Source organism: Acomys russatus, chromosome 9 (genome assembly GCF_903995435.1).
Source record: "Acomys russatus chromosome 9, mAcoRus1.1, whole genome shotgun sequence".
Taxonomy (NCBI): Eukaryota; Metazoa; Chordata; class Mammalia; order Rodentia; family Muridae; genus Acomys; species Acomys russatus.
Window position 1 is genome coordinate 2841625 of NC_067145.1, and position 27826 is coordinate 2869450.

Sequence of the window (27826 nt, forward strand, 5' to 3'; positions counted from 1 at the left end):
ATGAGATCTGGTGCCCTCTGTATATGTAGACAGAACACTGTATACATAATAAATTAATGTCTCTTTAAAAAAAAAATAAGCAGTAAGGGAGAAAACAATACTGGAGACAGAGAAGAATTCCTAGAAGGAGTCTAGCTCAGCTTCTCTCTGTTAGGAATGGGCTAAATGAGGGTAGCCTCTCCCTGGGTGCACAGTAGGGTTTCTAACTGGGGTCAAAGGAGGAATTTGGGGAGATTAGGGCTTTGACCACGTGGGGCCTGCTCAGCCTGCTTCTGAAGTTATTCGGGGAAGAAAATTGTAAACATGTCATTCAGACCAGTTTATCTTGCAAGTGTGAGAGGTTTGAAGGTAAACAGAAACCAGAAATCGTGAATAATTTCAAAAAATGAGTTGCTGGAGGCAAAGTTACATGTATTTTAAATTGTATTGTTTCCCCACCTAGTGGTCGGCATACAGACAGCCCATTGCATTTTCTTGTATGTGACTTGGAGATTGAAAATGTGAAATGGATCGAAAGAAAGAGCTGTTCGTGATTAATGTTCAAGCCAATGCCGTTCGCGGCAGTACATTTCTGAGAACTGCTTTAAAAGGCATGAGAATCAGATCCGCGCAGCTGACTCTTCCAATGGAACCAGTGCTTGAGTGTTTTATATACAAAGTGAATTTCATGGTTATTAATAGTAATAAGACAGGAAAAGTGAGGTAATAAGAAATAATAAAGGATGGGAAGTGACTAAGGTCAGAAAAGGAAAGGGCAAAGTGTTCTTCCTGAAGTCACTCTAGTTAGTAGGAGGATTGTTTTAAATAAGATCGCGCCTGCGCCTGCGCCTGCGCAGTGTCCCAGTGTGATATAGTTAACAGCAAGCGCTTCAGATTTTCCAGAACTAGAGACTTGGCGCATCTGCTAACCTTACCTAACTCCCTTTGGAAATTTTTGGCTCAGGCAAGTCATCGTTTTGAAATTTCTCATAGGTTAAGTATAGAAAGACGTTCCAGCCTTGGAGGGTTCGTTCCTGATAAGGGCGGGTACAAAAGAGTTTTATGGGTTACTTAGATCACGTCTTCCATCCAAAAAGAAGATCCAGCCATAAAAGGTTAAAAGCTAAACTTCCTAAGTGTAAACACAGCATGACAAGAGACAGTTTTCCATCTTTAAATGCTTAAGACATAGAGGCCCCAGGAGACTTTGTTTCTCTGCTTGTTTCCTTCCCTTTCACCTTCCTGGGAACTGAAACAGGGCGTGTCTCTCTCTCTCTCTCTCTCTCTCTCTCTCTCTCTCTCTCTCTCTCTCTCTCTCTCTCTCTCTCCTCATCTCATCCTCTCTCCTCCCTCTCTCTCTCTCTCTCCTCTCTCCTCTCTCTCTCTCTCTCTCTCTCTCACACACACACACACACACACACACACACACACACACACACACACACACACACGAGGGAAGCACTAAGATCCAGCCCACACCCCACCCTAATAGCTCTCCAAAATAACAGGCATAATAGCAAAGAAACTTCATTTAGTTCTTTAGGCTGCGGCAGGAAAACAAAGGACTGCAGTGAACAGTGGCTTCAGTGAACTTATCGCCAGGATAAGCTTCCTGCTGTTTCTCCTCATGCGCCCCTCCCTCTGCTCAGTTGACGCTGCTGTTGGTTGTGACTGGTTCCATTGTTCTCCTCTTCATCTGTTTGTGGAGCTTTTCTCCATGACTTGAACACTGGGCAGTTGGTGGCAACTGGACTTGGGTCTTTTCAGAACATTTGCACCTATTTCTTATCTTGTCCATTTTATTCTCCACTGTCACTGCCATTGTGGTCACGATTTCATACTTATTATTTTAATACTATATGGAATATGAACTCAGACATATATAAAGTAGCATTAAATTTTAAATGGCATTTTCTAGCATGAGAAATGTTTGAATAAATGTGCTCAACTAATATCTTTTGCCTTATTAATATTTATTTATTCATTTACTATCCAGGTGTTTTAGAAAGTAGCCTATAAGTCCAGTGGGCTTTTTATTATAATTATTTAATTCCTTTTAAACAAATGGCAAAAATTCATTTTGGCGATAAAAGTTATTCTAGTCTCAGTATCACTGTTATATCACCAGTGCATTAAAAATACAAACACAGACCTAGCAGGGCAGGAATTACTCCAGAATATTTTCGAAATGCCAATTTTTATAGTAAATTAACAAAGTGATCTCTTTTCTCAATGGTTTTGTAGTCTAGTTGTAAGTAGAGGCCGCAAGGGATTACTCCACAGTTACAAAGTAGCACAAGCTGACACTCAGAAACACCACAGTGCAGGCTTTGGAGCAGGGAATAACCTCCCAGAAGAGGCACTGTTTACCAAAGACTTGGGTCAGGGGTCTCCAGCAGGGAGACAACAAGAAGTCAGAATGCAGGATGAAGACCTGATTCCAATCTCCAGAACCTAAAAAAAAAGATGTTAGGTGGGACCCAAACCCAGATTGCTGTCTTCTGACCTCCATTCATGTACCCTGACGCACATACACACACAAACACACACACACACACACACACACACACACACACACACACACACACAGGTTTTTGGAGAGTTTTTGTTTGTGTTTGTTTGTTTGTTTGTTTTTCTCTGTATTATCTTGGCTGTCGTGGACTTGCTTTGTAGACAAGGCTGGCCTTGAACTCACAGAGATCCTCCTGCCTTTGCCTCCCAAGTGCTGGGACTAAAGGCTTGCGACACCACCTCCCGGTTGGTTTGTTTGTTTTTAAGAGCTAGAATTAATCCAGTAAAGGGAAGCATGGGCTAAGCATGGAGAACGAGGAGGAACAGAGAGTATTCAGAGAGAATTCTGTATCAACAGGAAAGGACAGCATGTGAGAAGCAGACATATCCCAGGTGTGGTGGTACATGCCTATAATCCCAGCGTTTGGGAGGAAGGAGAGTTCCAGGCCTCTTTGAGCTTCATAGTGAGACCCTGTCTCAAAGAAGACTAGGGTCAGAGGGAAGGAAAGGAGAAGGGAGAGAACGCGAGAAGCAAAGCAGTCGGAGAACAGAGCTGACACCACCAGCCCTGTGCCCTGTTAGCCATGAGAAGGACAAGCCATTTTGCTTGGTAGAATGTCAGTGTATTTTATGTCCAAAGTATTATTGTGTTTTCAGTAAAATGCTATTGCTAAAAGCTAAGATGAGGGACTTAGTTATATTAACTACTTACATTTCTATTGTAAAACTTGTTATTCCATGCTTATACATAGTAATTTTATTTAAGTAATTATTTTCAAGAGGATCTTTTTTCTTTTGCTTGTTTTGTTTTGCCATTGAAATGACATCTTACTACATAGCCAAGGGTGGCCTTGAACCCCAGAGTACTGGGATTATAAGTATGTAAGCAGAACGCTATGTTAATTGTTTATTAATGATTGGACCACTCAACTGCAAGTGGTTTCAAGACAACACGTTGGCTTGAAGGCTAAAATGACTTAATCTTCCTTAGATGTTTCCCATTGCATATGTTAAATATGAAATATGTGCCACACAACATACTTGGTGTAAGATTCATTGTAGCAGCATGAGGAGAGAAGGAAGGGGGTGCCCCAGGGTGACAGAGAGAGGGAGAGACAGAGGAAGAGAGTAAAAGTAAGAGAGGGGAAGAAGAGAGCACGAGAGAGGGGGGGGAGGGAGAGAGAGAGAGATGAGATGGGGTAAGTTTGTCCTTTTTATATCCTGAGAGCTGGCACCGCTAGTGGTGAGCAGGTAATGGTGTCAGAGGTTGCTAGGCAGACTAGGGCAGTATGCTAACATCCCCCCCCCCCACTTTTCCTATAATTAAAAAATGAGGATGTTGGATTGCTTTTCATGTAAGGTAGGTTAAAGTATACAAATGTAGGTTCATTGGAAGCAACTCTTGGCCACCATGCAAGGACAGAAGAGAAAAATAGAGAAAAAACCAAAAGCAAGAAAATGTTCAGATTATATGGTGAAGGGGAAGGAAAAGCCGTGTCCTTCAGCAGATAGGGACTGAGGAGTGCTGCGAGAACCTGGAGCTGTTTGTCCTGGGTCCGAAGCATACCATTTCAGCCTTTTGTAAATGGATAAGGGATAAAAACATCAATATTTTTGACTGCTTCCTGCTGATAGTAGCATGGTGACAGGGGGTCAAAAGGCTGAAATGTCCGCCAAGTCTGGGAAGCACACACTGTTGTATTTGCTGTCCAGGCCCTGAGAGTATCTGTGGCTGGGAGGGGAAATTCGGGTCCAGCTGACGTGATCCATGAGGTTGGACTGGAGCATCTGTGGGTGGCTGCTTTGGCGCTGTCCTGGATGTAGGAAGTCTGGAAGGATACTGGAGCATACATATGGAAAGAAGACAAAGTAGGTTAGGGGGAAAACTTCTTTTGGTGTACATTTGAAACTTTTGAGAGAGTGAACGGAGATGGAAATTTTGGAGTAAAGAAGAGAAAAGCTTGAGCATGGGGCACTTTTATTTTACCTTAGGTGTATATTGGAAACTTTTGGGAGAGTAAACAAGAGAAAAGGTTCGGACAAAAAAAGAAGCCTCGTTTTGAATCTGCACAAGTTTGTTTGGAGAGGTGTGTGAGCTCAGCAGCCCTTCATGGGCGTAGGGATTTGAAGTTCTCTAGAAGGCATCCCAGTGGGGAGCCTGGAAGGATGAGGAATGGACTATTTCCATCAAGAGGTGAAGTAAATGACCAGCTGGGCCATCCCCCAGGGCAAGGTTTAACTCAAATGGTTGGTACAGACTGTCTCAGTGACTAGTCAGTCCTGGTCAGTGGTTAAGAGAGCACAGCCTGAAGAGGAGCGAGCTGAGCCCAGAGACACAGTCACCCAGTACACTAGGATTTTAGTGGTGAGATGGGAAAAAACTGTATCAGTGCTGTCTCGTCCAATGGAAAAAGTCCTAGTTGCAGGTCAGTGAGGAGGACCAGCTGCATTCCAAACACCTTAAACCAGTGGTTCTGGGCCTTCCTAATGCTGCAACCCTTTGATACAGTTCCTCGTGCTACGGTGACCCTCAGTCAGAACATTATTTTCTTACTACTTCATAACTGTAGCTTTAGACCCCGTGTGTTAGTATAAAATATCAAATCAGTCATCTGTAGGACATAGACCTCTAGTCGCAGCATTCAGGATTTTCAAGCATGGAGGTTACTAGGTCAAGGTGACCTTGAGCTGCTAAATAGTAAAAGTCTGTCAAAAGAGAAGTTTTCAATTTTCAGTCACAGTGCACCTGTATGCTCTAACTTTGACAAAGAGCTCACAGCCTAGAGTCTTTAATAATCTATGTTCATATTTTTATGTGTTCATAAAATTATCTCTTTCACAGAAAAGTTTGCCTATCACCTCAATTTTTATTTATTCCTTGCAATTATAGCCTTGTCTGGGTTTTCTGACTCTGCCTCTCTTAGTGCACTTATGTTTTCTTTACCCTTGCCTCCCCTAGCACTGCAGACACGACAGCCCCCTGAAGCAGTGGGCCTACTGAACATGTCTGCTATGAACGGGTGATGCTGGACTTCACCTTCTCAATAATGTCTTTTTTTTTTTAAATCTACAGTAGCAGCATAAACACAAGACTAAAACTTGCTCCAGTGACATGTGAATTTTAAGTCAGAGTAAATATGAATGAAAATAGTAATTCAATCATTTTTCTTTTCACATTTTTGTTTTTGAGATTCCACTATAATTATATTGTTTATCCCTCCCTCCAGTCCTTCCTATACACTCTCCTTGATCTCTTTTGAACGTATGGCCTCTTATTTTCATTAATCAAGGTTATTTGTCTATGTTTACTTATATTTTCATTTTAAGGTGAGCATCTACTTTATTCTCACATTTTTTCCCTCTTCTTTTCAGAAATGCTATAAATGAAGAAAATCAAGATGGCCCCATGCACTTTGATGGTAAGGAGTAAAATTTTTTTTAATCTGAACTACATGTTTGAATTATTCAAATGTCATAGCATCCTGAATGGCCAGTTGCCATCATTGGTGTGTGCAGGATCTTATATCTTAAATTCTCATGGTTTGTTACCTTCTTTGTTTAATCAGTATAAACAAACAAGAATATGTATTTGTACATATTCCTTTCATATGATTATATGTATGTGTGTGTGTAATTTATATAAGAAGTACATTGTAGGATTTTCTTTTTTTCTTTTTTTTTTTTTAGTATATCACAGTTTTATTGAAAATGCAATCAAGCAATTGATCCATGAAGAAAATGAACACAGGAAAATTTGTTGCATAGATCTTACTCCTTAAGGGGAGTCCCGTCTTTCTGCCCCAAACAATTGCTTACACACTCAGAAGTTGTCCATTTGAGGCCAGAAGGGTTGTTTACTTGGTCAATTGCTTACCCACTCAGAAGTTGTCCATTTGAGGCCAGAAGGGTTGTTTACTTGGTCCTGAACTCTTTTGCTACATCGGCTTCACAAGTGGTTAAAAATAAGCAACAGTGAAACCAATAACAAAATGTATCCTTTCAAAATTATAAATCCAGGGCTAGAGAGATGGCTGAGTGATTCCGAGCAACAGCTGCTCAGCGGCAAGGACCAGCATTCTAATCCCAGTGCCCACGTCCTTCAAACATCTCTATCCCCAGCTGGGGGGGGATCCAATCCCTCATACTGCCTGTGCACCCACAAAGGTGTGTGCATCCCAAACACATGTGTACATACACAAAGATAAAAATTACAAATCTCCCTGAACAAAGATAGTTTCTCAAACAGTGTGAGACAGCTTTCTTTGAGCTTTTTCCTAGCCCCCACTCCCAATTCTGTGTACAGACTTAGTGTGTTCTCACTAAGTATAACATAGTACACTGTGGAACCCACCACATTTTACTGAGCTCCTACTCACTGGGATTGTAAGAAATACTGTGGCGCTTCCCTATATAGTCAGTCATCCCATGTGGACTTCAGGGAGGCTTTTTCTAAGAGAGATGGCAGTGGAATAGCTGGCTATGAGCGCCAAGATGCTTGCTTACTTTGCTGTTTAGGACTAGAACGCTCTTCAGAATTGATGGCCTGTCTACAGTCTCAGCCACAGGGCGTGAATGTCACAATATGCACACGTTTTGTCAGCAGACAGCATCGGTAAACTTTCTAAATCTTTTCCCAGCCTTTGGGTATAAAGTTGATCTCACTTTAATTATGATACTTTCTAATTTCTATTGATCCTGTGATGTCTCCATGCATTTACATGATACGGTCTTATCACGCTCGGCCTCCCATCCTCTATTACCCAACTTCCCCAGCTTGAGTCCCTCTTCCACTTCATGTTTTTGGTTTTTTTTTTTTTTTTTTTTTTTTTTAATTTCGTTTTGTTTTGTAACTCACTGAGTGTAGCAAGCACCATCTATGTAAAGATGGACATGGCCCTCTCTACTGGAGTGCAGGGCCTCACCAATGGCTTTATCACTAAAGACAATGTCTCTCTTCCCCCAGCTGATTCATAGTTCATAATTTCATTTTCTGCTCTTGAGTTTGTGTACTGTCATAGCCTTCTCTCCTGTCAGACCCCTTCTCTGCACTGACTACTCTGTCCCTGTGAGGTTGTGGCTTCTCCCCGCTGACTTGCAGGTGGCCCTTTATATTCCAGACATTAATCCATGTCAACCTCAAACTTCTTGCTGCCCTTCCTCCAGCATAAATACGGTTTGATATTATCAACCTCATTAGCTTTTGGCTCAGGAACTATTCTTTTTACCTTTCTTAAAGAAGTCTTTGTTCCTAGCAAATAAAATAGCTCCCTTTCTTTTTTCCTGTGAACTTCATTTCATCCCTTGTGTTTTGTATTTTTTGAGACGTTAGTAGAAAACTAGAAATTGCTGCCTTGTATATAGTGCTAGTGTCTTCCCTACCAAACTCAAGGTAATTCATCCTCTTCCTATTAATTTATAGTGCCCACATATAGTATATCAGGTATATATGCATGTGGGTATATGTGTGCATATATTATATGACCATACGTAAATTCTTCTTAATCCCTGTCTTAATTAGAGTTACTATTGCTGTGATGAAACACCATGATGAAAACAACTTGGAGAGGGAAGGCTTTATTCGGTTTATGCTTTCACATCATCAAAGGAAGTCAGGACAGGAACTCAAGCAGGGCAGGAAGCTGGAGGCAGGAGCTGATGCAGAGGCCATGGACACATGCAGTTCACTGGCTTGTTCATCACAGCTTGCTCAGGTTGCTTTCTTATAGACCTCAGGACCACCAGTCCAGGGATGACACCACCCACAATGGGCTGGGTCCTTCCTTATCAATCACCAACTAAGTAAATGCCCTAAAGGCTTGCCTACAACCAGATTTTATGGAAGCATTTTTTTTCCAATTAAAATTTTCTCCTCTCAAATAACGCTGTGTCAAGCTGATATAAAACAATGCAGCACAGTCCCTGAGCTGTCTTTTCGATTCCTTTGTCCTAGCTATGTGTTTTAAATCAATCCTACCTAATTGTTTAATTGTGGTTAGCCTTAATATTTCCATCTTATGAATCATACTATTAGATTATAGTGGATATCTAGTAAAGTGTATACACTAAACTCCTGAGTAGTCTTTTTTATTAATTTATTCAGATTACAACTCAATTGTTATCCCATCACTTATATCCTCCCATCCCTCCCTCCCTCTCACTTTCACCCTATTCCCCTCCCCTAGGTCTATGACTGAAGGGGACCTCCTCCCCCACTATATGGTCATAGACTATCAAGTCTCATCTTGCTAGCCTGCTTATTCTTTTTCTGAGTGCCATCAGGTCTCCCCGCCAAAGGAAGGTGGTCAAATATGGGGCACAAGAGTTCATGTCTAAGTCAGTCCGTGCTCTCCACATAATTGCAGAAAATTTCGTGTCCATTGGGTAGATCAGAGTAGGGGTTCAATGTTTACTACTTGTATTGTCCTTGGTTAGTGCAATAGCTTGAGCAGACCCCCCGCCCCCACGGGCCCCGATCTACCCATGATGATGTTCTTGTAGTCTTTTAAATTTAATCACCTTGACCTATCTGATACATGAAAGCAAATCCTTGAGAAAGAATGTGCCAGAAAGTGTGAGTTATTTGTGATTTTTTTCCCCTGTTGTACTTTATTTCACACAAGTACATGCATCAAATGTACTATGCCATAAAGTAAATAAAAGGTATCATAATTGGTTTTTATTTTTGTATTATCTTAGGAGAATTAATAAAATAAATTTGTAATTAAATTACAAGTGTTAAAAGAACATATTTTGTTTTGTGTTTTAAAATATTAAGTTCTGTTATACTTTAAATTGATATAATATTATGCTATCTAGTGATCAATCGTCAAGTATTTCTTAATTACAGTGTATTGTTTTGTTTTCTTAATCCTTTAGGTACTGGGAACCTAGAAGAGGTCAGATATTTTTATTTCTCTTTTTCTATTGCTACAATTGGGATGTTTTATGATTCAGTTCCTATTGTTATAAATAGACAGATAAAATGTTTTATGAGTACCAATGATATTTTTTCCATTTCTAACCTACTTAATTTAAGTGTTTGAAGCATTATATGCCAGTCGCGGTAGTGTAGTGACGATCTTATGCCCGACTACACAGCTAAATGACTGAGCAAGACGTCAAACGAGACTTCCTTTACTTGTTCCTAGTATGTCACACAATTAGAAGCAAAGAAAGAGAAGAAGAAAGAAAATTTCAAATAAGCCAACTTGGGCTCAAACTACATAAGCCCATAAACACTTATTTTAAAAGATAATATGTCAATGAAACATGTGCATGATCTTTTGGAATAGTCACAGTTAATAATTTTTCTCTGTTTGCTTGACAGGAACAAGAGAGTGAAGGGGAAACATATGAAGACATGTATGCATTGCCTTTGTTACCATAAGAATGTTCTTGTAAAATGAATACAATGTTTTGTAAGAGAGCACATGGGCGTGCGAAATTCTTAGGAATGACAAGCTGTAGTTAGGCAGTGGTTGGCCTACAATGGCGTTCCTTATTTCACACCAAAGGACTAAAATTGGCTTACTTCTCCTTTGGTGACAGTTTGCCATGTGGGACCTGCAAGCTACTTGAAAGACAGTCAGGAATCTGTATTTCGCTCTCTTAGTGTATTGTGCCTGCTTCCCCCAGACACAGAGGTACTATGGGTTTGGCTTAGCACAGCACCAGATGTCCATGTTCTAGTCCGCCAGTTAGATATGAAAAGAGGCTCCACAAAACAGAGTTCAAAATAGACTAAGACATTTCTTAGAAACTGTCTTAGTTGGGGTCCCCATTGCTGTGAAGAGACACCATGACCACGGGAGCAGTTACTTGGGGCTGGCTCAGTTTCAGAGGTTCAGTCCATCATTGCCATGGTGGGAAGAATGGCAGTGTGCAGGCAGACATGGTGCTGGAGTTGCTGAGAGTTGTACATCTTGTTCTGTAGGCAGCAGCAGGAGACTGACACACTGGACATGTCTTGAACTCTTGAACATACAAGACCTCAAAGCCCGCCCCCACAGTGACACACTTCCTCCAACAAGGCCACACCTCCTAATAGTGCCACTCCTTATGGGCTGAGCATTCACACACGTGAGACTAGGAGGCTCTTCCTATTCAAACGACCACACAGAATGTGTGAGAATAGGAGAAGCCCTTTTCAAATGAACGCTGAGCTCAGGTATCTCAATTTTCTCTACCTAAATATTCAAGCTGTTCAGCTACTCTCCTGATTAAAATTAGTACATGGGCCCATGAGCATGTGTTCATGCATGCCCTTGGAAGTGAGAGGGTGAGATGCCACCATGCCAGGGACAGGAGATTTTTGAACAGTGCCTTTCTCCTTATGGTGCACACTGCAGGGGAGAGGAGCTGGGGCTCCCATAGCTGTGTGCCTCCTTCTGGCTTTATAATCAATCTCGCATACCCAGAATTTTTACATCTTTAGCTTCTTGCCTTCATCTCCTATTCAGAGACTGTCTTCTGTGGTAGGTAGACACCTCTCTGTAAACCAGTTCCTGACCTACAAACACCTGCCCGTGTAGCCACAACTTAACAATTTATATTCCCAGAGAATCATCCAAAGAGCGAGACAAGAAACGGGAAAAGGAAGAAAAGAAGAGGTTAGAGCTAGAACGAAAAGAGCAGAAGGAGAAAGAGAAGAAAGAACAAGAATTAAAGAAGAAATTTAAAGTAAGGGCTTGCTTGCTGACAAGTAAAGCAATAGCATCAATTTTGAAATGTTCTTTTTGTAACATCACAAGAAAATTTACAAAGTTGGGGCGTTTCTTAATCATTGTTTTGAAACAATATTTTTTTGTCCAACACACCACCTTATCTCTACCATCAAATATAAAACAGGATAAAAAAACAAATAAAGTATAACTAGCTTATAACTCATGGTTACCCAGGGATTTTACGTTGACAAAGGAAATGACTACTCCATTACTGTGTGTCATGGGTCTGGACCCACATACATAGATGTCCCAATGACACATCACATAGTGATGCAATGGACACGGTGTTCCTGGGTAAATTATGGTTCTTTGAGCTGCTAGAGACCCTAGTATCCGCATCTGAACTACACGTTTACTTTTAAGCCTCACACTTACTGATCTCTAAGACTTGCTGTCTCTCATCCTTCTTTATATGCCTCAACTTCCGACTTTTATCTTCTCTGAATTCTGGTGATGGTGTCACCTCTATTGCTAACACCACCATTCCCTGGCTGAGCTCTCCTGGCTGCATCATCTTTGATGACATAAGCCATCTGGTATGCTTCTGGTGCCTCAGAAGTATTTACAGTGATGGTCTCGATTACAAAACTCTTCTTCGCTTTTAAGGGAATTCGTACTGTTTTCTTTAAATATTTATTCCCTTAAATATTTATTTCCCTAGAGGATTTGATACATGGAATTACAAAATATGATTCATGTATAACTTCCCAGCACATTGTGTTATGTTAAATCAAAAGTTCAACAGCATGATGCAAGGAAAACATCCAGAGTGGACAGATGGAGATTCCAGTCCCAGCTGCACATACAAGTTCTGTGCTCTTGGACTTACTGCTCAGCTCCTCTGAGATTCAGGGTATTTGTCTTTAAAGTGAAAATAAGTGACATTTTCTATATTCTGTTATGGGCTTAGTTGATATATAAAAGCCACGTACCTAGTATGAGTTTTCACAAAAATTTGAAAAAAGTTTTCTATGTACAGGTAAAGTTATGATTACAACATGAAAACTGAAACATTCTACTCACACAGAATGCATGACTGTGAAATTGTATATTTTTCAAGTAAAAATAAATTTAATACATGAAAATGTATATAGCATACTTTTCATGAGAGACTGTTAATGGTTTTTAAGGATTTGAGATTAGTTTAGGAAAATAAATAATACATTATTTCACACATTCATTCAAATGACCCTGTTAATAAGAAAAACAGGTGTAGAAGTCATATCAATTGGTAAGAACTCAAGATTTTGTCAAGTCTGGGACCTTACAAGCTATATTTCACCCAGGTGTTGATAGACACTGGGGTTGGTAATTATGAGAATCCATCAGTATCTTGGCATATCATAATTCAATTTAGTTTTCTTTCCTTTTCGCTGACATATCAGTGTTTATTGATACTAAAATAAATTCCACATTACTTAGAAATCTTCCTCAAAAACTGACATGACATGTGTATTTCACTGAAGAAGTAAGAAAATGTCAATGAGTAGCCAATTCACACTCTGAACACTGCGTGGATTCAAGTCCAGTGCAGCTGCAGAAGATCGGCAACTCAAATATTCAGATTACAGATTGTTCACAAACAGAGGCCAACTGTAATAAAGCCAGATCAGCCCAAAACCTTTCTACTTGAGTCTGCTTCTCCTAATAAGTCCCATAATTGATGTGGTCATTGGCTATCAACTTAGGCTGTGAAAAAATATTTTGATGGTACATTATTAATGTGTCACATAATTCATGACAATATAGACTCTATAAAACAGTTTGTTCCCTAAATAGTCACAATCTATGTTTATTTACCAAAAGATGAGAGTTAGTCATTTAGGAATAGAAAATTAGGATCTGAGGGCTCATGCCTTAAAATTATTATCCTCCTATTAATAAATCATCATGTTACTCAGAATATTAGTTATGAAAAGTTTATTTAGTATTTGTTTACTATTTCTGAAACTATTTCTAAAATGCTATCTTATTTTTAGAAGGTAGTATTTATTATAAGTCTATACTCAAACAGGTAAAAGAATAGAAGGCAGAAATGAAAGAAGGCAGGGAAAAGAGAAGGATGAAAGGGCAAATGTACATTAAATACATATGTACTGCCCATTTATTAGATGTTTTTCCAGAGCTCTTTTGTTCATCAGACCCCTAGCACTCTCTCATGAACCACAAACACTGTTCACTTGCTATTTGTTACTCTTGTAGCACCTCTGTGATTTTTCCCTTCGCTCTCTCTTTTTTGTATCTTTTTTATTCTTCTCCCATATATTATATCCCAATCACAGTTTCCTCTCCCTCCTCCCGTCCCAGCCTCACCCTCACCCACTCCTCCTCTGTCGCTCTTCAGAAAAAAGGCAGCTCTTGCATAGGTAGCAGCCAAATACAGCATATCAAGTTGCAGTAAGACTAGGCATCAAGGTGTTAAGGCTGAACAGGGGACTCAGTGGGAGGAACAAGGTCCCCAAAACAGTCAGAAGAGTCAGAGGCAGCCCCTGCTCCCACTGTTAGGAGTCCCACAAGAAGAGTAAAGTATACAAACACACCATATAAGGAGAGGGCCCAGGTCAGACCCATGCAGGCTGCTTCATTGTCACTTCGATCTCTATGGGCCCCTCGGTTAGTTGGTTTGGTGACCTTGACTCCTGTGGCTCTTACAATCCTTCCTCCCCCTCTCCAGGCAGGATTCCCTGAGCCCCACCTAATGTTTGGCTGTGGGTCTCTGCATCAACCATAACTCTTTCAACAGGAGTATTTACCAGGATTGACAGTTGTGGGTTTATTGTCTTTCAAGATTATATTTCTTAGAGGGCTTTTTGCTATATTTTCCCATCTTTTTGTAGCTAACAGGCCCCATTCAAGTCCTCCATCATGCAAAAGCTTGCTGCGATGTCAAAGGGGGAAAGAACGAACTGAGCTTCAAACAAGGAGAGGAAATTGAAATAATCCGCATCACAGACAACCCAGAAGGAAAATGGCTGGGCAGAACCTCAAGGGGGTCATGTGAGTGCACCTTTTCCACATTATTTTTTTGGCTAGCTCTTTGGGAATTTCATAGAACATGTTTTGATCACATGCTCCTTCCCAGACTCAACCCCTCTTTCCTTTTTAGCCAACCTAATGTCTCCCCACCTCCACCCTCCCCCAGTCAATACCAGTATGTACCACTCAAATATTCTTGATTGTGTGGCCTTTCACTGGAGTGTGGTTTATCCCAGGGGCTATCCTCTTAGAGAAAACTGACTCTCGTGTGTCCAACAGTTAACAATTATCACTCCTTCTTGGTTAGGGAGCGGAACCTCATGCCCAAGTCCCGTCTCATGCTGGGGTTTGATCTGGCTCAGTCTTTTATTTTTTTTATTAATTTATTCATATTACATCTCAATGGTTATCTCATTCCTTGTATCCTCCCATTCCTCCCTCCCTCCCATTTTCCCCTTACTCCCTTCCCCTATGATCATGACTGAGGGGGACTTCCTCTCCCTTTATATGCTCATAGGGTATCAAGTCTCTTCTTGGTAGATCTGGCTCAGTCTTACAGGGTCTTACAGTGTCTTGTGAATATTGTCACAGTTGCCGTGAGTTTGAATGTACAGCTGCCATGCTGTGTCTGGAGGACAGCTTCCTTGCGATTGTCCACCATTTCTGGTTCTTAAACTCTTTCTGCCCCCTCCCCGCTTCTGCAATGTCCCTGAGACATGGGAAATTGGGCAATCTGTAGTCGTTTACTCACTACACCTTTGCCAGCTGTGGGTCTCTGTGTTGATTATCATCTGCAACAGAAGCTTCTCTGATGAGAGCTACAAGATCCCTTAATCTATATGTGTAATGGTAAGTCATTAGGGGTCCATTCAAAACTGTATTTACTTATCAGAATAACAGTAACAAATTCTCCCCTAGAGTCTATGATCTGCCCAGCAATAAGTTCCTTTTGAGGTAGTGTTAGATCCTTCCAGACCTATATTCTTCATGTTAGAAATATGCTACTGTGTAAACAGAGCAAAAAAATCTAAAATGGCAAGTGTGGCTTTTTTTTTTCCACAGTAAGTCACTTTAAAATCTCCAGATTGAGCCGGGCGTGGTGGCGCACACCTTTAATCCTAGCACTTGGGAGGCAGAGGCAGGTGGATCGCTGGGAGTTCGAGGCCAGCCTAATCTACAAAGTGAGTCCAGGACAGCCAAGACTACACAGAGAAGCCCTGTCTTGAAAAAACCAAATAAATAAATAGATAAATAAATAAATATAAAATCTCCAGATTGAATCTTGTCTCACTTTCAAGTACCTCAGAGTAAGTAAGTCTCTGAACGAGTACATATAACTTGTAACTACACAGAAGGTCTTTAAGTCAAGATTGCAAGAAAAGACACCTCATTTGTGCTTAATGAAGTGTCTTTGTTTGTATACATGCATGAGTGTGTACATACATAGCCTAGGAGCCAAATCCAGAGCTTTCAGCATGCTAAGCTCCATTTCCAGCCCTAAAGAGAAATCTCTAAGAGTAAATGAACAATTGATATTATATTCATAACTCTGAAGTGTTTAAGCTCTGGTTGCCTGGACCTCTTTCTGCTTTTGGTAGATGGATATATTAAAACAACTGCCGTCGAGATTGACTATGATTCTCTGAAACGGAAGAAGAACACCCTCAATGCTGTTCCATCAAGACTTGTTGAAGATGACCAAGAGGTCTATGATGATGTGGCTGAGCAGGATGCTCCTAACAGGTGTGTGGCACACAGAGAGTAGATTCTACAAGGTTTCCTTCCATGTCACCTAATGCTCTCAATCACTAAACTAAATCACCACATACAACAAACCCAGTGTGAGTGCAAGGCCATGTGAAACTCCATTGTCTTTTATTTTACTTGTTGGTCACACACATCAAGTGTTACTAGAAATATAATGGGCCTTACTTGAAATATAACGGGCCATATAGTTGTGTTAAATGTGCAGTCTGCTACAAAGAACTTTCATTCATTATGATTTGATCTTAGGGGCATGCCCAAATAGTATGATTTGGGAACCTATGAAATTGAAGATGTAAAGTATATTCCCCCACACACAGTTTTCCACCCTTAAATCTCTGAGTTGAAATACATTTCTTGCGATCACTTGAAAATATAGCAAGAAAGAGAAAGGCTTCCACTACAACTCCAGTATACTTTAAAAAAAAAGTCAAACTTTTAATCCTTTACGATTCTAGACATGACTAAAGGTCCAGCTTTCCAGTGTCTACTTACTCGACTGTTAGAGTGGAATTTCCTCCTCGAAAAATAAGCACACTCCTGTGGAGCAGAGGAACACAACCAAGGCCATCTTCTCCCACATGCCTGCTTACTAGTTCCTCGCTGCTCACTGAAATCCTTGAAACCCTCAATTTATAAAGCAGAAAGGTTGATGTAACTCACATTCTGGAAGTTCCAGTCTGAGATCAATCAAGTGTAGACACCACATACGAAGTGTAAATAAATTCATCCTACAGATGAAACGAGCACGTGGTGGCACTGCCCCTAGCATGTCGCACTCCTGGGGCATTAGATATGAGCGTCTCCAGAGGAAACATATTTACTAGGACGATCTGCTGTCCAGAGTGCAGTTAACTCTAAGGATTGCCTCATGCATGCAGAGAAGTAGCAGAGAAAACAGACATGAAGACAGCAAGTAGAGTGGGTCTGTCAACTACTTCATAAATCAATTTGTAGAGTATGATATACCATGCCTTTCTACAGAGTTCCGTTGATGGCAGTGCACTTTTACTTCTAAATTAACCGAGATCTGTATCAGACTAACTCCTTCCACTGGCTTGTAAAAGGAATGTTAAATATAGTTGTCCTGTGCGGTGATAACATCAAACTTACCCTGCTTCTGGTACTTTCCCCGAAGGCCAAGGCGGGGTTGGGATGTTCTTAGGTTTGAAAGGGGCTAAATCCTCGGGACCCCGGATTCTTTCCTGTGAAATGATAGAATTGAACAAGTAGACAATGTCTTAAGTTTTCCCAATGCCCACATCCGGCTCTCACATCACTCACACAGGGAGATACCGGCCTGAGCACATAACTATAAAAGCTAAAATAGAAAAAGGTCTGACTGTTAGGGTAATAGGTTAAAAACAAAAGCAGCCTGGGGTTAGGGAGGTTAAAGTCCCACCAAGATGTCAAATTAAGGATTTTCCCCCTTAAAACAAAGTGTAATGACATTAGATTAAGAGTTAAATACTGTTGGACTGAAAAACTGAAAGAGTTAAGTTGAAATGCAATGATAATTGTCCTAATTGGCTCCTAAAATAACACAGTCATTTTTAAAGTAATGTGTAATTACTGAAAACTGCCTAATGGGGAGTTTATTAAAAGCAAGCAGCATAATAGTTGTGAACTACACCACTATAACTCACTGCTTCCTGCTGTTTGCTTATTGGTTATATGGTTGCCTTGTCACTATGAATCCACCTCCATTCTGCTTGTTCTTGGTGTATTTCATGCTGGTTTTAAGTAGAATGCTCATCTTTACAGTCTGTTCAGTATTTGAATTTCCTTCTTGAAAACTGAAGAATTCATACATTTATTATTTCTGTTTTGTTCCTAGCCATAGTCAGAGCGGAAGTGGAGGTAAGGCACAAGCTTTCTGTGTTTGCCCTTCTAGAACATAGTTGAGTTTGCTACTGACAAAGCACTTTTCTTTGCTTTGTAAGAGGAATTTCTGACACTTGTGTACATTGAATTAAGGACTTTGAATTGTTGATGGCGACATTTCTGTACCAGTACACATCTTCCCCCAACCCTCACCTTTCCTCCTCTTCCCCCTCCCATTAGTTACCTTGCTCCCCCAGACAGTTTCTCTTCTGCTTTCTTGTCATATGTACACATTTGATTTTATGTATCTGTATAGGAACCAGACATGAAAGAATCAGTGAGCTCTTAAGGTGGAAAAAGAACTGGGAGTCTATAACTCAGGTCGTAGCCCTGGTCACCAAGTGACGGTGACGCAGTCACCCCTGTCTTCCACATTTGCTGTGGATCCTAGTGTGCCTCCACTCCCAGTGTGCCTGGCATAGTCTTGGCTTCTGCTGATAAACATCCTCCTTCACTTCCAGAACTTTCTCTGTCTAGGTGGCAAACTCTGTGGCTAAATTGATGATGCCTCCTAAAGAGTGCCTTGATTTTCCAGGTAGTAAAACAAAGAGCTCATATTCTCACCCTGAAAGTAATACTTCAAGGTCATTTTCCTGCACATAAAACACAGTCAGTAAATGTTTGTTAAGTAAATGCTTGTCTAATATCAAAGTCAATAAAGGCACAGCATAAATAAGTGAAAATAAAGGTTTCAGTTTAATATATACATATATTAAAATGTGACTTTTCCTTTTGTAGTTTCTTTTAATTACTATTAGTGTTTACAGACTCACCTTTCATTCCATTTAATTTTCATAAATCGGTTTCTCTGTCTTTTGTTAAATGTCTACTCACTTTAGCTGAATTTTCTTACTACCTCCTCACTTCTCTTTTACCATGATAAATATCTAATTCTACTTCCTATTCACCTTACTTTTTCTCATATAAATTCTCACCGATTTGTTTTACATCAAGTCCAGAGTGCCTGTCATCACTCATTTCTTTATTATGGCTTAATCCCTAAAATGCTTTAAAATGATCAATAAAGCAACTGATTTATGAACTACCTGTGCGATACTGGGAAATTCAAAGCCTTCTACTTAAATGGCAAATACAAAAGAAGGGTGCACTCTGCAGTCAAATGGGGAGAAATAGTTTCAAAATCAAAGTTACCTGATTGTGACCAAATTGCACAACTGACAGAAGGTTTCCTTCCTAATCCAAATGAAGGGATGTTCCCGCCACCACCAGATGATGACATTTATGATGGGATAGAAGAGGAAGATGCTGATGACAGGTAAGAATAACCACTGAATAGTTTGTTTTGTTTTGTTGCACTTTATTACATGTATGTAAGTTTAGTTTTCATTTCCATACAGGATAAAAAGTAGAAAATATTGTTCTTATTCAGTCCTCTAATTCTGTGAAGGTTTAATTGACATTAAGGGTAGGTCAAGAAGGATAATTGTATCACACTGCAAATGAAATGGTGGATTGGAAAGAAATCAATTATGAAAAAATTGAAAGGAAAAGGGAACAATTTTTTAAAGTGTTGAGAATGTTTTTTACAAACATTTCCGGGCACTTATCTATTAATCAACAATTTACTTTTACAACCATCTCTGGAGCTAATCAGTTAATTGTCTGTGACGTCTTCTGCATAACAGCATAATCACAGCTGGGTGTCAGGGCTCACACCTGTAATGCTAACACTCTAGAGCTTAGCAGAGGGATCACTTGATCCAGGAGGAGTTCGAGGCCAGTCCTCACTGCTTATTGAACCCCTGGCTAACCTGGGCTACAGGGTGAGATCCTGTGTCAAGTAAAATGAGACCATTTGCTACCTGTAGTAATTTTATAGCAGAACTGGTATTGAATATTTAATCCTTTGTTTAGTAATGAATATTTTATTTTTATAATAATAGTTTATAAAATATTTTGAGTTAATAAGTTGTCTTTCTATCTTAAAACAACATATTTAAGATCTAATGTATGTTTTACTTTAATGATAAGTAATGCCACGTAGGCATCTTAAGCTTAATTCTAAGTGACCTGATCTAGCTTTATGTTTTAGGAACCTAGGTAAATCTTACTGAATAAGTAAAAAATGACCAGTCTAGTGAAAGCAATATTTACTCACCAGAGTTTATAGACTTAACAGCACATTATTGGCTACGATGATCTACTTACTACCTGGTCAGCATAAGATAATTATTTAAACTCTGAATGTCCATACTATGTCTTCATGGTTTGCTGATTATTACGTTCTGATCAATGCCTGATACTCCAAAGATCCGTGCCGCAGGTTGAAGAGAAGACTAACACGTGGTCCTGGGGGATTTTGAAGATGTTAAAGGGGAAAGATGACAAAAAGAAAAGTATTCGAGAGAAACCTAAAGTGTCTGAGTCAGACAGTAATGAAGGTTCATCGTAAGAGTCGACTGACCACCTTCAGTGCACAATAACCACACTAATATTGGTTTAATTGAATGCTACTAATATTCTATAACCAAGAAGTGAATCCTGATGAACTTACACCACTTTACTGTTATTTTCCATTAATCATCTTACACTCATCTCATAGTGTGCATTAATTACATCAGAGGACCCCACTCATGCCAAAATTATAGTGTAATTCTAAGACACACTTTACTTTCCCATGCAAAACTTGCATGAAGGTATACTCTCATGTGCACATACACACACACACACACACACACACACACACACACACATGCACACGTTTACTCATACTTACTAAAGCACACACAGCCATTCATGAACCTACACACCACTTAGTAGGATTTCTCTCATCTGTACAATCATCTAAAACTTTACTTTCTGATTGGAACCCAACATTTCACTGCATGGTGTTTCATACTGACTACTCTGAAAACTCCATATTTTCTATTAAATTAATTTGTTAAACTATAGGACATAATTTAAAATTTTTTCTCTGAATATATTAATTGAAAATTTTATAACTGTTCTATAATAGTAATTTATTAATTATATTAATTAATTATATACCTATATAGATGTATTCTCAGTACCTCAAATTTATCTAAATAACGAATACATAAAATTTCTCTCCCCTTCCAGCCTCAAAACAGCCTCTTAGTATGAATTCCATGTGTATAAATTTGAAGGATATTAATCATGTTCTCTGGTAGAGAGGTGCCTTTTTGTTTTGCATTTTTAAAGTGTCCATTACATTTAGCTGATGTTTTCAGACAGCATTCCTAGTTTTATCTTTCTTGTAAAGCACCAAATAGCAGTCAATCAATGGTGCACTTGCCATTCTGAGAACACATAGCAAGAAGTCTACTCTTGAGCAACGTCACTCAAATAGAACCTTTACTTGGGCTAAATGAAGAGATTTTTTCTGCCTTATTTTCGTGCTACCAAATTTTGATTTGAGATTATTTAAGTGAATTTCCTCATATGGTACCTTAACTAGTCATTCCTGTGCTGTATGTGAATCTCTCAGAACTGTGTGTGTGTGTGTGTGTGTGTGTGTGTGTGTGTGTGTGTGTGTATGTGTATATGTGTGTGTGCATATGTGTGTGTGTGTGTGTGTGTGTGTGTGTGTGTGTGTGTGTGTGTGTAACTGTCATAGTTCAGAAAATAATAAAAGCAAATGTCCTTTTCTGCTACAACTAAATACCACCTAATCTGGGCTCCCTCCCACTCCTGTCCATAAGCCCACTCTGTCTAGTTTTAGTGCTCATTCCTTTCTTATTCCTCATTCTCCACTATGGCATAGATATGTACATGCCAGAGATACACGGCCATATTCCAATGACTGCTGTTGATTTTAACTCTGTCATTTCAGTACTCGATCCAAATAAACAGTTTGGGCCACACCTGTGGATACCATGAGGCTACACATACTGAATGCATTTAACTTACTCTGCTGTGGTAACAATCCCAAGCTTTCGGGCAAATCTGAAATATTGGTCTAGTGATTGCGGGCAGCATAAAATGACTGTCTTCACTCTTGACATTTTTTTGAACAGCAAAACTAGTCTCAACAAATTTCAAGTTGATGGCTAAAAACTAGTGGGAAGTGGAGGATAAGAAAGGCATAATGATCAGCAGATTAACCCATGTCACAGCTCTAGAATATTCCCTTCTACACCCCCTCATGTAAAGAAATTAACTTCAAGGTTCATGTTACTCTGGTTTTAACTATATTCTCATTTTCTTTCAGTTTCCCTTCTCCTCCTAAACAACTGGGTATGTACTAAAAACTAATTGTGTATTTTACAAGTTATTTCTTATACATTGGGTAGAGGGAAGCACTGAATGTCATCCCTGCACCTGACAGAAAAGAATAAATATGTCACATATGTCACACTGCACAAGCAGTTTCACCCTAGATGACTTCAGCTACCCAATAATAGACTAACAGAGCCATAAGAATACAAATAAAATCCATGCATTAGACACCTCTCTTTTGTTGTGATCAAACACCATGACATTCCTCCCAAGGGCAGCAGCAGTAACCTACTCCTTGGTAACAACTTTGGTATTAGTTCCTTTTCTAACAGTATGATACACCTGGATGAGGGAATGACGGCACGAGCAGGAGGCTGAGGGCTCACGCCTGAACCTCAAGCAACAACAGAGAGTAAACTGGTAACAGTACATATCTTTACAACTCCCGAAGCCACCTCCAGTGACCAACATCAACAAGACCATACCTGCCAAGCCTGCCCAAACAATACTACCAACTGGGGACCAATTGCTAAATGCCTGAGGCCATAGGGGACCTGCGCTGATGGGCTCAAAAGTATTCATCTGAAAGTCATTGTGGCATAGGGATAAGTAAAAAGTGACAGGTACCAACATTAGCCATGGCCCCATCCAAACTCTGTCCATGCTTAACATACACGACTCATGTATAAAACTGTAAAAATAAACAGAAGACACACAACCAGACACTTCCAGATATCCTCTCTCTCTCTCTCTCTCTCTCTCTCTCTCTCTCTCTCTCTCTCTCTCTCTCTTTATATATATATTTGTATTGAGGTAATGTTGTAGTGGTTTTTTCTTTGTACAATTTTAACCATCATCAACCATCATTTTAAAACCCTGCTGGGACAGATATTTTAACAAATTTTAATTTTTTTCTCTGAGTAAAATGCAATGCTGTCTCCACAAATATTGGAGGGCTTTTAAAAACTTCATCTACTTAAATTTGTAAATATGTTTTAAGAGTATGTCAGGCTGGAGATGTGGCTCAGTTTGTGGCACTGAGTTTGGTCTTCGGGGCTGCATAAACCAGGCATGGGGCCATCCTCATTCAGGCCAGCACACTAGTCATGGCTTTCGCTTTCTCACTCTCTCACTCTCTCTTCTTGATGTTTAAAGACAAGCTCTGTGTAGCTCTGGATGTCCTGGAACTCTCTCTGTAGACCAGGTTAGTCTTGAGCTACCAGAGATCTGCCTGCCTCTGCCCCAGAGTGCTAAGATTAAAGGTGTGTGCCACACTGCTCAGCTCATGGCTACTTTTCTATCAATGCTGTTTTTCATCACATGATGTATATTATTTAGAGAAATAAGATTGGCTTTTGAGGAGGCTAGAGAGATGGCTCACAGGTTAAGAATGCTGAAAGGTCCTGAGTTCAATTCCCAGCAACCATATAATTTTTTTAAAATCAGAGAAAAAGAAAGATTTTCCCTTGACGGCAATACAATCATATTGTAGAGTATAAATTAAAATGGAACAAATCATTAGAAGAAGATGGTGGATAATAGATGATAGCTAACTAGATAGATGATAGATAGATAGATAGATAGATAGATAGATAGATAGATATATACTGCCCATGCCCAAGAGCGTTGACTTCTTTGTTCACAGTTCTGAAGTCCCACCATTCACCTGTTGATTAAACTTGTGGACTTTTAGAGTCATAGCTCTATTCCAGGTTTTTTTTTTTTTCCCCAAATAATGATAGTTGTAATCATATCCACTGGTTTCCATTATTTCTTGGTTCACTTATTGATTAAAGTTGAATACTCACACTCAGGAAGGTAAGAACTAACTTCCTTCCTTTCTTTCCTTCCTTTCTTCCTTTGAGAAGCGGACAATGTCTTTAGTAGAAATGGATTCAGACCCTGAGAAACCTCACACTGCCTATGAAGCAGTCTTCAGTTCATAATGACATCACTGAATGTTTATATCAAAATGTAAATGAGCAATGTTTCAACATTTGATATTCTGTCTCTTATTAGATGTGGGAGAAGAAGTTTATGATGATGTGGATACCTCAGACTTTCCTGCCCCACCTGCAGAGATGAGGTCATTAACATGCTTTCATTACTGTGACGTATGGACAAGAACTGCTCTGCAACATTGAACTGGAGTGAAAATCCAGCGTGATGTGTGTGGTGTGCAGTCACGCAGCATGGTGTATGTGGTGTGCAGTCACATGGCGTGTTGTGTGTGGTGTGCAGTCACACAGCATGTTGTGTGTGGTGTGCAGTCACGCGGCGTGGTGTGTGTGGTGTGCAGTCACGCGGGCTCTGCTGTCCTTTTCTAACGCTGTGCTTATTTCTCACCACAGATCTCACCTAGCTCACAGCTAGGTTTGTGAGTCAGTTGTCCTAACTCTCTCTCCTCTCCCCGTCCCCATCCCTGGCCCTGGCCCCTGGTTCTGCCCCTTGTTCATTAACTACCTCTGCTGTCTGCTGCTGACTCACCGCTGTCCGTATTCACTCGTTTACTGGGAATGTATACTTAAGATTCTGCTTACAAGTTTTTTAACTGATTGATTCCTCTCTCTTTTCTTACCTTTCTCCCCAACCCATTTTCCCCCTGAATATCCTTCCTTCCTATCTCAGCCACTTTCTTCTTCCCTGCCTTTTTCCAATGGCTTCTGTTGTGAAAAATAACAGCATTTGTGACTTAAAGAGGACTTTAATGTATGTCCTTTTTTTGGACACAAAAGCATTAGATTCTCAAAAGTTTTATGTCGGTTTCTTTTTTAAGTTAACTGTGAACAGAGACATCAGTTTATCTGAGGTTCACATTAACATTAAGGTGAAGAGTAGTTCAGATCAGGTAGCTTTAAAGGAACCCATTTTGAAAATTCTTCTGAGGTAGAATGTAATGTGCTGGAATATTTGCTCAGTTTTTACTACCTAAGTAGTAAAAGCTCTTGCATACAAAAGCTCTTGCATACAAAAGCTCTTGCATACAAGAGCTTTAAAGCTCCGACAACGCACTTAAGAAGCAGATGACTGAAAGACAGTAGAGTTGGTTAAAGGATGAAAATGGCATTAATGGCTTGAGTCATGCCCGTTTAGCGGTACTTAACAGCACACGAGAGAACGTCAAGTATTTACTCTTCCCACATTAAGCCAATTTTACTGAGCTACAGACAGTATCAAGATCAAAGAAGCTGAAGGCAAAATATACCGATGTTCACCAATGAAGGGCAAGTTCTACAGGCAAAACAAGAAAGCAAGATGAAAGGAGGTTCCCCTCCCTTTTGGTTGTCTGTAAAAGGAAAATCTGCCCTAAGTGACATACTCATTTTAATATTCCTTTCCACCAGGACATTGTGCCTAACTCTCTTGGGCTTTAATATATATTTCTGTTTTACATTGCTCTAGAAACACCTCCAAAGTCCACTGGCTGGCTCTCCAGAAGCCCAGACTCACATCCTGGCCCCCAGACTCCTTAAATCCTGGCCCTCAGACTCACATCCTGGCCCCCAGACTCACATCCTGGCCCTTTTCTTGCAGCAAAATAGGCTCCAGCAGACTGAACCTGATTAGCTATGACCAGTGGTTTGTGGTTGGCTTTTTTTTTTTTTTTTTTCCTTACCCATTGCTTGTTTTCAGAAATTGAAAAAGTTCTAAGTTTTTAAACTATTTGGGAATAAGTTATTTTCAAAGATAGTTTGTGGAGCATTTTCAGCATGCATTCCTGCTCTCATCATCATAGAGAGCTATTATGGGCCAACAATTTCACAATGCCCAGAGCAGGAAAGGCAGGAGGGCCTGGAAATAGATGCAGGGCCTAAGGTGGGATAAAAATACAAAATAGAATCAAACGTTTTCAAGAAGTCACTAGCGAAGTTTTTCTATATAATCAAAGTGAAAATTAATATCAATGTTGAACTTTCATTATTTACAAATATTCTAGTGTTTTTTTTTTTAACTCCCTTCTACAGGGATTCACAGTTTTTTCCTAGTCATCTCTGTTGGACTTTTATATTCTAATGAGTAATTTAATGAAATGGCTAAGGTAATTATGGTCTATTGGCTATTGTCTTAAGATGTTCTCTCATTATATCGAAAATAGTAATTTTGCATACTCACTTTTCACTAATCATCACTTCCTCTCTTGCATGCTGCCTCCATTTATTCTTCTCTGACGGAGAGCAAGTCTAGGGTGTGGCAGGAGAACTCCCTTTTCTCTCTTATCTCTCCATTTTAATTGGGTGTGAAAATATTGATAGCTAAATTTTATGTCATGAAACTCAGTTCTTTTTTTAAAAACCATTTTTGAGCCTTTTTAATAATATTATCTCTGTTGCTCAATTTTCTAGAAAGAGCTAGAAAATATACAGGGTTCAAGTACAGGTTTAATCACATGAACTTATGGTTTGCAGTCCTGTTTCATCTCACTCAGTTCTGTTAGTGGCTCAGTATACTAGACCTTCATTTAGAGTTCAACACATGTGTATTATGTTCATGAGCCCCTTCTATATGTCAGAAAGCCATTATTGATTCCAATGAGTTAAACACAACATTGAACAAAAACATTACATGTTGGGTACAGTGGTGCATGCCTTTAATCCCAGCACTCGGAAGGTAGAAGCAGATGGATCTCTGAGAGTTTAAGGCTAGCCTGGTCTAGTTTATGAGTTCCAGTGTATATAGAGAGACCCTGTCACAAAAAGCAAACCACTGAAAAATCTAATGTTAATAATTAAGTCTTTATTATGATCTATTCTTTTTCTATTTATCAACATGTTGGTTTACATGTGTTCTGTCACCCTAGTCAAGGAATTAATGTTGGAAAGGCAAAAACAGAAGAAAAAGATCCCAAAAAGCTAAAAAAGCAGGAAAAAGAAGAAAAAGAACTCAGAAAAAAATTTAAGGTGTGTAATATTTAATACTATTCAGAGGACAAGATGCTGATGAAAAATCCAATATTCAAAATGACAAAATAAACACTTTTAAAGTATGGTTAACAATATTATAGTCATCTGTCATAACTTTTCTTTGTTCCAGATCTGTTTTAAATTTAAATTTATTCCTATAATAAGTTAAGCAAGCAATCACACACGCTTATATCCTCTACACTATGATGACCAGTTAGATTTTGATGTCTTTTGAACCTTGCTAAGGCACTTGTTATGTGAAGGCGGAGAGGTTTGAGTTGACTTAGTGACTGTCTTCATAGCTATGATAATACAGTAGCCTAGTACAAGCATCTTGAAGGATAGGGCATTTCTTTTGGCTCACAGTGCTAGGCTGCCATCCACCATGGAGAACTCCCAGAGGCAGGAGCTTCCTGGTGCTAGTGACATCACCCCTGCTGTCATGAGGCAGAGAGAGACAAATGAAAGCATACCAGTGCTTGACTTGGTTTTCTGTTTTACACAATCCAGTGCTCCCTGTCCAGGGAATAGTCCCACTTATAATTAGTACAGTTCTTTCTGTGTTAATTAACAAATTTGAGAGAAGCCCCTCACAGGCACATACAGCGCAAAAACCTCAGAATGAATGGGTCAATAAATGAATTACTGTAATAATACATATCAGTGATTTGAATTTTTTTTCAGTATGATGGCGAAATACGAGTCCTATATTCAACTAAAGTTGCATCCACCTTGACTTCTAAAAAGTGGGGAGCTAGAGATCTGCAGATAAAACCCGGGGAATTGCTTGAAGTCATACAAAGCACCGACGACACCAAAGTCCTCTGCAGGAATGAAGAAGGCAAATGTGAGTCACCGTGGACACCGCCCTGTGCCTTTGGCAGCTCT

The 27826-nt window shown here is 39.7% G+C and overlaps 1 protein-coding gene across 5 annotated transcripts in view; it reads left to right on the forward strand.

Annotated features, from left to right (window-relative positions):
• Nucleotides 1-27826, forward strand: part of Fyb1 (FYN binding protein 1) — a 124868-nt gene that overhangs the window by 93448 nt on the left and 3594 nt on the right. For 2 of the 5 annotated variants that reach the window (XM_051150922.1, XM_051150923.1), the window contains exons 4-13: nucleotides 5863-5909; nucleotides 9367-9386; nucleotides 9818-9852; nucleotides 11049-11169; nucleotides 14051-14210; nucleotides 15788-15932; nucleotides 17791-17813; nucleotides 19020-19113; nucleotides 20109-20246; nucleotides 22030-22338. In XM_051150922.1, coding sequence (XP_051006879.1) covers nucleotides 5863-5909; nucleotides 9367-9386; nucleotides 9818-9852; nucleotides 11049-11169; nucleotides 14051-14210; nucleotides 15788-15932; nucleotides 17791-17813; nucleotides 19020-19113; nucleotides 20109-20246; nucleotides 22030-22066 — 820 coding nt within the window. In that variant the 3' untranslated portion in view covers nucleotides 22067-22338. Of the gene's footprint in view, nucleotides 1-5862; nucleotides 5910-9366; nucleotides 9387-9817; nucleotides 9853-11048; nucleotides 11170-14050; nucleotides 14211-15787; nucleotides 15933-17790; nucleotides 17814-19019; nucleotides 19114-20108; nucleotides 20247-22029; nucleotides 22339-24056; nucleotides 24124-26835; nucleotides 26936-27622; nucleotides 27786-27826 lie in introns of those variants that run through there. The other 3 variants (XM_051150927.1, XM_051150925.1, XM_051150926.1) reach the window with 3 other exon arrangements.